This window comes from Dromiciops gliroides, chromosome 1 (assembly GCF_019393635.1).
Source record: "Dromiciops gliroides isolate mDroGli1 chromosome 1, mDroGli1.pri, whole genome shotgun sequence".
NCBI lineage: Eukaryota > Metazoa > Chordata > Mammalia > Microbiotheria > Microbiotheriidae > Dromiciops > Dromiciops gliroides.
In genome coordinates, this window is record NC_057861.1 from 561,718,439 (window position 1) to 561,729,545 (window position 11,107).

The 11,107-nt window shown below is 46.7% G+C and overlaps 1 protein-coding gene across 1 annotated transcript; it reads left to right on the forward strand.

Annotated features, from left to right (window-relative positions):
* The first annotated feature begins 240 nt into the window (after nt 1-240).
* On the forward strand, nt 241-513 carry LOC122751809 (high mobility group protein HMG-I/HMG-Y-like). Its single transcript, XM_043998974.1, has one exon. The coding sequence runs from the start codon at nt 241-243 to the stop codon at nt 511-513; it is 273 nt and encodes a 90-aa protein (XP_043854909.1).
* Nucleotides 514-11,107: the final 10,594 nt, after the last annotated feature.

Below are 11,107 nucleotides of genomic sequence, written 5' to 3' on the forward strand. Positions count from 1 at the left end.
CCTCACCAGAAAAGAAAAGAAGCTCTTTCAGAGGCAGCTTTGGTATGAGAAAGGCCTTTATTGCTTTTTTTATTGCAGCAGTGGCAGCTGTAGCTGCAGTGATGGCTGAGCAGGGAAGCTGAGGAGGTCATTCGGGGGCAGTCCTCCTTGCTCCCCCACAACCGGAGCTAAGCACCCAAGCCGGCCCGCTGCCGCACCCCACCCCCACCCTTTACCACCTCTCATTAGAGAAGGGGGAAGATGAGTGAATCTAGTTCAAGGTCCAGCCAGCCTCTGGCCTCCAAACTGGAGAAAGATGGGTCTGAGAAGAGAGGGCGGGGCCGACCCCGGAAACAACCTCCAAAGGAACCCAGTGAGGCACCAACTCCCAAGAGACCTCGGGGCCCACCGAAGGGGAGTCAGAACGAGGGGGCTGCAAAAGGCCGGAAAACCACCGCTGCACCAGGGAGCAAACCAAGAGGAGAAAGAAGAGGAAGAGGGATATCCCAGGAGTCTTTGCAGGAGGAGCAGTGACCAGGTCTGCTAGTATCGCGCCACCTCATTCCCCTGGGTGATGATGAGGACGACGGCTCGGCGGCCCTTTCCTTCTGGGACTAGACAGAAAAATGCTGATCTGCTTTAAATCTCCACTTTCCTTTCCCTCAGTCTGTCCTTCCTGGTTCTACTGGCGAGAGAAATAACCGCTCTACCAGGGAAATGCCTCTCCATTCACACATTGGACAAGCTCACACTAATGCTGGCCACCAGCTCCACGTGGATTGTGCTGGGCAGGGTGGAGCAGGCAGCAGGTGGTTGAGGTGCTCTGCCTCTTCCCCCCACCTCCCACATCCATACCTCCTACATCCATCCATCGACCCACCCATCGACCCACCCACTCTTTCCCAGGATTGGGATTTCTTTTGTATTCCTGCTTCCCTGGACAGAGCTAACCTTTTGACTTAGCTGCCAACACCCGTTTCTTTGTCTCTGCCCCCTGGAATGGGACCAGGGTTCCTGTTTTCCCATCTCCCCCGTTGCCCACCCCAACTCAAGGGTTTGAGAGGGAAGGACAGATGTCCGACTATCTTGATCCTAAGAGCTCAGCTTCAACTGACTTCTGCCTGGGGATATTCTATATCATACCATCCCTCCTACCTTTCTACCTAGTCAAGCTTGGTCCCAAGGGTGGAGGTGGGAGGAGACTTTTTACTGGGAGTTAGAAGGGGGAGCCCAATACCTACCCTTCCCCCCCCTCCTGTCTGCTCTACAATCTGGCATTTCCTGAGCATCAAACGGGAATGGGGCTGGGCTGGAGTCCAGGGTGTTGGGCATGAATTGAGAAGTAGCTAAGGGGAAGGGAGAGGGCCTGATTCCTGTTTCCTTGCTGCTCAGGAGATCTAGGGAGAAGAGGGACTGGACAATCCTTTTAATTTTCCCCAATCCTGGGCTGGCCTTCCTGGGCCTCTGAGTTTTGCCTTTGGAATGCATGTTTTGCAATGATATTTCCTCCTCAGCCCCCACCTATCCTTTCAGAATGCCATCCCCCTGCCCCTAGGAGCTGGTTACATCTTCCCTCCATTCACGATCTAACTCTGAACACGTTTTGTTGGTTTTTCTTTTTTAAACGGTTTTGTTCTTGCATTCTGGCTTCCAGACACTCAGCCCTGCAGTTTTGTTGGTTCTCATGTTCACCTGCCCTCTAACCCTTCCCCATCCACCCTGCTCATGATCCCCAAATTATCACAAGGAGGGCTTGGGGAGATAAGAGTGGACACCAGGCCCAGTTTACTAAAACAGTGACATCGTTGGGGAGGTGGGCCCCAGGGGTGCTGCCCACCCCCACTTCTCTGAGTCCCTCCTTTGGTAATCTTCAAATTGGGAGGGTTAAGGGAAGGAGGGCCAGCTGAAGTGGGTGAAGGGGTGGTCCCAGACTGGTGTGAGCCCCCCCCCCCCAGTCTGGTTTCCTATATGCAGTTACTTGAATAAAAATAAATTCCTTTTTTTCTGGAAAAAAAAGAATTGCGATTTGGGGACCCCATTTTTTGCTAAAATTAGAAAGCCTTGGGCACGCCCCGCATAGCTCCCTCCACCCCTAGCACACCCAGGCTCCATCTGCTCAGCGGGCTATGCACAGAAAACCTGAGCTCCTTCTACCAAGCAGGGGTATGCAAGGAAACCCAGTGCCCTGGGCGTCCTTGGGTGCTGCACCTAGGGATGCCAGCTAATTGCCTTGGGACGTGTGGGTGGTTAGCCCAGGTTTCCTGAGAGAGAAGGGGTTTTTATTCTGGGGGGTAGAGAAGAGGGAGGGGGGGAGACCAGAAGAAGACAGAGAGAGAGAGAGAGAGAGAGAGAGAGAGAGAGAGAGAGAGAGAGAGAGAGAGAGAGAGAGAGAGAGACACGGAGGGGGAGTGGGAGGGGGAGGGGGAGGGGGAGGGAGAGGGAGAGGGAGAGGGAGGGGGAGGGAGGGAGGGGGAGGGAGGGAGGGAGGGAGAGGAGAGTTCAAGGTGGCAGGTGAGAGAGTTAAACAAGGACCAGCAGGGGGTTAGAGAGAGCCAAAGGAGGCAGCTGAGTCTGGTGGACAAGTTTACAGATGGTGTGTCTTGCTTGCTTTTCTTTGTCCTTATCTGATACCCTGTTTTTTTGTTTATTCTTTAAATGAGGCTTTTTACTCTCATTTGTTATCAGTCTGGAAGAAAGAATTGGAGAGGGGGCAGTGTGGAAGAGAGGAGGCTCGGGACCTAGAGGTCCCCTGTTGTTTTCTGAGTCCCAAATTGCAGCTAGCCTCCCAATGAACTCTTCCCATATTAAATTCTGTTACCAGGGCCCATGAGAGGATCAGGGGATGAAATGAACATGGGGTTTAGGCATGGAGGTCTGCCTTGTAGTCCTCTGGAGTCCCTGAGGGCAAATCCCATCAGATTTGCTGCTCTGAGGTCTGCATTCTTGGGGGATGTTTTTCACCATGGTAACAGAATGCATGTTTGCTGTGAGGCTGGAAGCTGAGGAATAACGGAATTTACTGGCTATTCTGCTGGTGACTAGTCCTGGTGGAAAGTGGCCTTCTCAGTGCTGTCCTTGCTTTGGAGAGTTTTTAATTCTGTGAGCTAAATTTGTCATCGGGTAGTCTCGCAGTCATTTGTGTTCCAGTAAGTATGTGCCCCTGTTTCCTCCCTGGGATGATTGGCAGAGAAGTTAAAAGTTTTGTGATTCCATTCCTCTCGGTTGTAGGCACAATGCCATAATCCAAACCACAGGTCTCCTTAAGACTTGCTGACCAGGAGAATTGTGGGTTTGTTCCAGATGTATTAGGTGTCACCTGCGGCCTGGATTCCCATGGTCTGATGCACCCATTGATGTCAAGGGAGGTCCACTGACCTTTCCAGGATGATGACTGGTGTTCCTTGAGGAGCAGACATGGAGGTGGCATATGCTATTCATCAGAGATCTTCCAGATGCCATGATTCCCCCAAAGAGGCAGCTCAGTAATTAAGTGTTATTAGCTTCAATTGCCACCCAACCAGTTGGGCATTCAGTGGGGATAGAAATGTAGTTCTGGAACATGACAGGCCTTCGCTCTGTATCAACCTCTTGGTTCCACTGTCTTTTGGGGGACTTGAGAAGGCCTAGCAAGTTTCAAGCAACCCTATTGCGTACCTTTGTTAGAATGATCATTCCATTTCTTCCCTTGTACTCTAGCAGAATCAAAGGTCCAGCAGTACAACTGACAGACACTCAATCCCAACTAATGTGTAGGTCAACTACAAAGTAGGATGTCAAGTCAAGGCATAAACTTGACAAGTTGCCAGGCTCACTGTTTTGAACATTTCTTATGAAGCCACTATTAGAATCAGTGGGACTTCAGTCATCCATCCATTCAGTTGGAGCTCTTCTACAGTATGTCTCCAGCAGGTGGCGTCATTCCAGTCATTCCAGTCCCCGTTTTGTTTCTTCAAGAAATGGGGCGTTTCCTTGATGAAACAGTCAAAAATAACAGAATATAATAACGTATGCTAACTAACAATATGTTAATAACAATATAGAAAAGGGAGAGAGGAAAGTTTTGTCTAGGGGGCGGAGTGTTTTTTGTCCTCATGAACTGGCACTTTGACATTGGTCTTGCAAAGGGAGGGCCTCTGCAGTGAGTATATGTTACAGATGGTGTATATGATAACAGAAAGAGAAAGAGAAAACAACAACAACAAAACAAAACTGTTCAGTTAAAGTCTCTGAAAGTCTTTTCTCAGATGTCCTCAAGGTGTAGTCGTGGACTGGAAGTCTTTTCAGGGGCTGATGTGTGGATGCTGGTAATCAGCCAGGAAAATTTCCTACAAAATTGAGCTTAACACAACATTAAAATAGCTTTGTCAATAATCAAATCAAACAATGAAAGTTCTCAAAAACATGTCTAAGGAAATTCAGAATCTTAGTTGTTATACACATGAAACATGTAATAAAACAAAAATGGAAACATTCTTTAAAATTAATATTACTATAGAGGGTTAATTGAGAAGATAATTGCTGCGATATTAATTTTTAAAAATAAGTTTTTTCTTTGTTTCATCACTTTTTGCATCATCTGCCTAATTATCTGCATGCCATTATGGGAAATTTATAAATCTCACATAATTTGTAACAGGTGTCAAGGCCAAGTCCAACACTGTATTTATCATGACACCTGAGATAATTATGGGGGCTACCATAAAAGAACAGAGAAATGATGGGATATGAGCATTCCCACACTTGAGCCATATATACTGCCCATGCAGGATGCCAGGCTTAAAATAGGTGGATGGAATATATGTCCATGCCACCGAACATATTGGAGGAAACGGAATCAGACTTAATGAGATGCATGGGATTGAGATGTCCATGGCATCAGGCAAATAGGAGGGGGCATAGAAGCCAGGTATAGAAATGAGATGGGTGGGATCAAAACTTTCATCCATCTGTACAGTACAGTGGGGAAAAATAAAATAAAATAAAATACTAAACCAAGAGTATCCAACCTCAACATTTCTCAAAAGCTGTTCCCTCAGCCATACCTTGACTTCATGCATGTCTCCCCTGATGTGACAGTTCAATGTCTGCCCTTGCAGGTAGGTATTATATTTGTGATTGGATGGTATCTTGGCAAACTGGCATCTGATAACACAGAATAAAGGCAAATAATTCCTTAAATTATAAATTCCCATAATCAAAGTCTCATATGGATTTAAAAATTGAGGATAATAAATGATTGCAAAAAATGTGAATACATCTTGGCTCAGAATATAATATATAATTATGCAACAATTTCAAATAATACCTGAGTGTCATGTGGACCCTAGTCGGGACCAACACACAACTTTGGTGATGGGCAGAGCAGGTTGGAGCCATGGCAGAGCCAGAAGCAGCCTGCATGCTAGCAGGGAGGTGCAGTGCCAGCCAGCCGCCTGTGGAGCTCTGTGTAGGAGAAGAAGCTGTAGATGTGGTGCCGAAGGAGAAAGAAACAGTTGTGAGGGAAAATGGGTGGACTGTTGGGCTTAGGAGCCAAGGCAGTGACTGCCTTGATGTGTCAGCAGTTCTTTGGGGAGCTTGGGCCATCTGGGTGCAAGAGGATGTGTCTGGGAAGGAAAAGAGTTTGGGAGTGAGCATTGAGTTTGAGTCAGAGAGAGTAGCAGGGCAAGTGGAAGAGTGGGCCTGAGGAAGGGAGCCTTGGGGAAGAGGGGAAGTGGCAAGGCTGAAAGAGAGGAGCAGAAGAGGTTTGGGGGCAGATTGCAGAGCTAGCCATGGGAATGGAGCAAAGACTAGGGGACTTCAGCCAATTAGAAAGCCTAGGGATGATACTGACATGCTTCCCAGGAAAGGAGAAGGCTGACTTGGAAAGGTCTGGGAATATGGTTGGGGAAGGGAGGAGGCAAAGGCCTAAGGCAGCAGCTAATGGGGGATGGAAAGCTGGGGCCCTTTGTGGCGGCCCAAATATCAGGCAGGATTCCCGAACCGGAATTGGCCAAAGCTCAGGCCGTTGCTAGAGGGCAAAGAACACCCAGTTTGTGACAAGACTGGTTTGGGGGAAGAAAGGATGGATTGGTTAGAGCACTGAGTAGGGAAGGCCCACCGCGTGGCCCCCTCCCCCATCAGATGAAAGCTGTTTACCTCTTGAGCTGGTGCAAGGGACTCTGTTGACCCCTTGTGCTCGAAATCCAGCTGGGTTGGTCTGGGAGGGAAGAGAGAGGACACGGCAAAGAAAGGGTCAAGGGAGAAGAGGCAAGTTCATGGGTAAGAAGGGCTGGGAATTGTCTGTTTCTTGGTGGGAGAAGCTGGGCCTCCACTAGTTGATGAGTGAGTGGGAAGTCAGAAGAGTGGCACCTGGGAAACACTGGTGACTTTGCAGTACAACCACGGTTCCAATGGATTGATTTGTTTTTGTGGGGCCGTGGGAGTGAAGTGACTTGCCCAGGGACACACAGCTTGTAAGTGTCAAGTGTCTGAGGCCGCATTTGAACTCAGGTACTCCTGAATGCAGGGCCAGTGCTTTATCCAGTGGGCCAGCTAGCTGCCTCCCCGCCCCCGCCCGCCCCCAGTTCCAATTTCTAAAGACTGATAGATGCCAAAGGCGCCCGAGCTTTCCTGAGATCATGGGTTTTCCTTTGCCTTCCACATCCATGGATTGGTTGGCTCTGGAGACAGAGGATTGGGCCTGGAGGAGCCAGGGTTGTTGTAGTGAACCTAGGACCAGATGAGGGCCTGGTCCAGAGACTCTGGAGAAGATGGTTTCCAAGAAGCACTTCGCAGTGAAAGGGTGTGGGCTCGGTTTGGCTTTTCCAAAGTCGAAGGAACCCTTCCCTTGGGAAGAACAGAGTTCTGCCCTTGAGATCCCTTGGCCGCCATGTTCTGCTGAGGTCTTCCAAGTTGGAAAATCAGAAGCTAGAAAAGGCCCATCTTGTGGGGTGGAAAAGAGAGCCTGAGTCCTGCTTTGTCTTCCTTTCCCAAATGAGCCTCCTGATCCAGGAGAGCTAGAGCACACCCATCCTCTGGTGTTCCTCAGGCTGACCAAGTTTTGCCGGGGTTCCCTCACTAGTGCTGGGCCTTGGGAACATTGTTGTCGATTGTATTTCTTTTCCTGTCTTAGAAGCTTTGTGGGGCTTTTGGGGCAGAAACACCAACTGTCAGAAGGGAAGTGGAAAGGGTTGGGATACCATGAGTTGATCTTGTGGAAAGTTTCTCCCTGCTTCTCACTGACTCCTCCATTGCCTTTCAGAGCCGCCCCAGTTCCATCTTTTGGTTGCGGCTTTTCACTTGTTGGGAGTCTTTCGACTCAGCTTGCCTGACTGGCAAAAGGTGAGTCCTGTGAGCTTTGTTCATGTGCTAATTGCCAAGCCTTCTCCCATTTGCCCTGTTGTTCCCCAAAGAGCCCTCTGCTTAGATGTGCTAAATGGGGAGGCCAGCCTAGTGGGTCTTCCCTTTTGGGGCATCCTGACATCCTGTGTAGTGGCGATCTCTTTTTCTTGGCTGTTGTCCATTAGTGGGACCTATTTTAGCTGCCCAGTCCAAAAGACCAGAGTCGTCTAGGGTTCATTTCTGGAGGACTGGCATAGCTTGGGTGGCCTGGGTCCTTCATGTCCTTGATAGATGAAGACTTTGAGAATCCTGGAGGGGCCTGAGTGTCATCTGGACACAAGGTGGGGCCAGCGCACTACTTTGGTGATGGGCAGAGCAGGTTGGAGCCATGGCAGAGCCAGAAGCAGACTTCAGCCAATTAGAAAGCCTAGGGATGATACTGACATGCTCCCCGGGAAAGGAGAAGGCTAACTTGGAAAGGTCTGGGAATGTGGTTGGGGAATGGAGGAGGCAAAGGCCTCAGGCAGCAGCTAATGAGGGATGGAAAGCTGGGGCCCTGTGTGGCTGACAAAATATCACTCAGGTTTCCCAAACTGGAATTTGCCAAAGCTCAGGCCGTTGCTATAGGGAAAAAAACACCCCGTTTTTGACAAGGTTGGTTTGGGGGAAGAAAGGATGGATTGGTTAGAGAACTGCATAGGGAAGCCCCTATCAGATCAATGCTGTTTGAGATCTGAGTGTCATCTGGACACTAAGCGGGCCAAACGCACAAATTTCATGACAGTCAGAATACTTTCGAGCTGTGGCAGAGCCCAAAGAATCAAAACATTTATTTTATAATTGTTAATAGTTCAAAAAATAGAAGTAATTTTAATAGGAATGCAAAAACTGATTTTGAACATTTTTAGGTAGCATACATGGAAGAACGTCCAACAGAAACCAAGGAAAATGATAGAAGCAAGGAAAAGACAAGATGTGAGATGAGCAGAGAACAGGAGTCAGCTTTGGAGGTGTTACCATCCACACAAGTTTCCTCTACTTCAGGTAAAAGTGAATGATCCTGTACTCAACTGATGATACATACAGGAAGACATGGGTTAGTCAAGAAGAACTTAAGGGTGAAGTCTAGAGATTTCAGAGACATCAGGGTTGGTGACAGAATGAATTGTGAACTGCTATTTTTGTGGATTGTGTCAAAGAAAAACCAGCATGTGCATAAGGAATGATAATATTATTATTGTCCCATTTGCTTAGTCTTGTTTTCTGTTGGTCATGAAAAATACTCTTAAACGGTCCTTGTTAAGTTGGGGGAGGGCTGAATGAATTACTTTTATGGGTGAATCAGTGTTTTATATTCTGAAATCCTTGAAAGAGGTCAGAGAATGGTTGTACTAGAAGGAACTTTGGAAGCCATCATCTTGGAACCTCCTGTCATTTGTAAGTGCCATGAATGAGGCACAGAGAGATTAATTACACTGCTAGCTATGCATGGAGCAGAGACTCTGGAGGTCCTAATATAATGCTCTTGATACTACACCAGACATGCTACTAAGTATATGACTGAAGTACAGTATTCTGTTATCCTTTGCTAACCCATGGGGTAATTTTCAGAGTTTTCATCACTGAATTCATCTTATTTCTAGATAAAGATGGGGAGACAAAGGTACCTTTGGGAGCATCACCAGTGATGAAACCATTAACATTATTTTCCCGGTAAGACCTGTCTTGAGGAGGCATGTCCCAGAAAGAACTGAACAAAACAGTTTGTCCTGGGTGGGTTTTAATTGTTTAGCTACCATCCTTTTTCTTTTCTGTTTGTCTTGGAGTCCTTTCTATTGTTTTCATTCCTTTGATTTTGTTTGAATGATTGCTGGTGTCTCATGGAGTCATTAACTTCCATATGCCCAATTCTCATTTTTAAGGTATTATTTTCTTCATTAAGCTTTTGCAAATTCTTTTCCATTTGTCCATGTTTTCTCCCATTTAACCAATTGTATTTTTAAGAAATGGTTTGCTTCATTCAATTCTTGAGCTTCCTCTTCCAAACTGTTGAATCTTTTTTTCATATGTCTGGGGTTGGTGGGGGGGGCGTAACTGTCCTTTCTCTCATTTATTTTGCCATTTTTCTTCTACTTCTCTTATGTGGTATTTAAAATCCTTTTTGAGATCTACCAAAAAGAGTCTTTGGTATTGAGACCAGGTTATCTTCCCCCTTGAGGCTCCATGTGTAGGCAAATTTACAATGCGTCCTAGTCTGAGTTGGGTTTGGTCTTCTCTGTTGCCATAGAAACTCTCAATGGTAAGTGTCCTTTTTCTTTCTTCCTACTTTTTTACCCTCTTTTTTGACTTTTCGAGTTGAGGTCTACTTCTGGGGCACAGGGTTCGCTGTTGTAAGCATCTAGTGCTGTGGTTAGGGGCCTGGTCACTGGCTTTATGCTCTAAGGTTTCTCTGGCTTTTGGATTCCTCACCTGCCTGGGCTTCCTCCATGTTCAAGGATGACTTGGCAGAGTCCTACCTCTTCTATGGGTGTTTCTCTGGCTGGCAATTGCCCTCTCAAGCCAAGGCTGGCGGGTCTCACAACTGGGCTGCTGCACAACCAATCTACTGAGCCAAGTGCAAGGGCCTCAGCTGCTGATCTGGGCTGTGGTCAAGAGCCTCCTGTTGATGAGCCTAGACACCCTGTACACTCTTCTGAACTGCACTGCACAACACTTTCACCAGTGAGATGAAGTGAGACAGACTTTTCCTGAAGTCTCCAAAGTTTTATCAAGTTGGAACATTGTGTCTCTCTCTCCTTTTGTAGGTTCTGTAGCTCCACAATCTGTTTATAGGTTTGATTTAATGTTGTTTTGGAGGGAAACTCAGGAGGGCTCAGGCAAATTCCTGGCTTCTCTCTGCCATCTTGTCTTTGCCTCTGAGTTCTTTCTTAGAGTGCTGTCCAAAGATTTTCACCTAGACGTCTGAATGTGGGCAGGAAGAGGACCTAGGTACAAATCATTGCACTTCCACTTTTACCTCTTTGCTCAAAGGCAAGAGTCTTTCTTTTCTGAAATCATATTCCTCAACTGAAATAACAAGGGCTAGTACTAGAATGACATCCAGCATCTCAATGTATGGCCTTCCTGTCTCCTGGCAAGTGATAGAGCAAGGGCAAGCATGTTCCTGTGGTTGCGTGGAGGATTGAATCATCCAGAATTGATCAGGAAATTTAAGTGCCATCCAACTCTGGTGTCAATATCCAGAACTGACTTTGGGGGAGAAAGAAATTTCCTATTATTTACCCCCAAGATAAAAGAACACCTCAATCATTTGCCCACATGTATGTACACCCAGACACACACCATGTTCATGTGCATTTCCTTATATAGTACTTATGTCACATAAAATCCTATAGTACAATTCTTATATAATTTGAAACAATTTTTACTGCGCATTCTTAACTATTTAATAAAATGGGTCCTCTTTTTTCACTTTGGATTTCAGAAGCCCCAGGAAAAGATCACATGTGGCACCTGAAGAGGCAGAAAGTGATCTGACGGTAAACTTTTATTTTAGTGAATTTGTCATGTAGATTGAAGTATACCTATTTCCACATTCTAACCACTCTACAGTCAGTCTCATCATAACCTGGATTGTGAGCAAGGAAAACACAAACACAAAGTTATGTGGTGGCTCATTTTATGTGTCTGAATTACCAAGGAATGGGTGTGAGATGTGAGTTTGATAAGCAGTCTTACAAAGTTTTGTGTTCAATATAGGCCTTAGAACAAAATGACCTCGAAGAGTCTTTCCAAGAAGAAGGTTTTA

Coding starts and splice junctions, on each gene's coding strand:
- LOC122751809 (XM_043998974.1), top strand. CDS start 241: ATGAGTGAATCTAGTTCAAGGTCCAGCCAGCCTCTGGCCTCCAAACTG.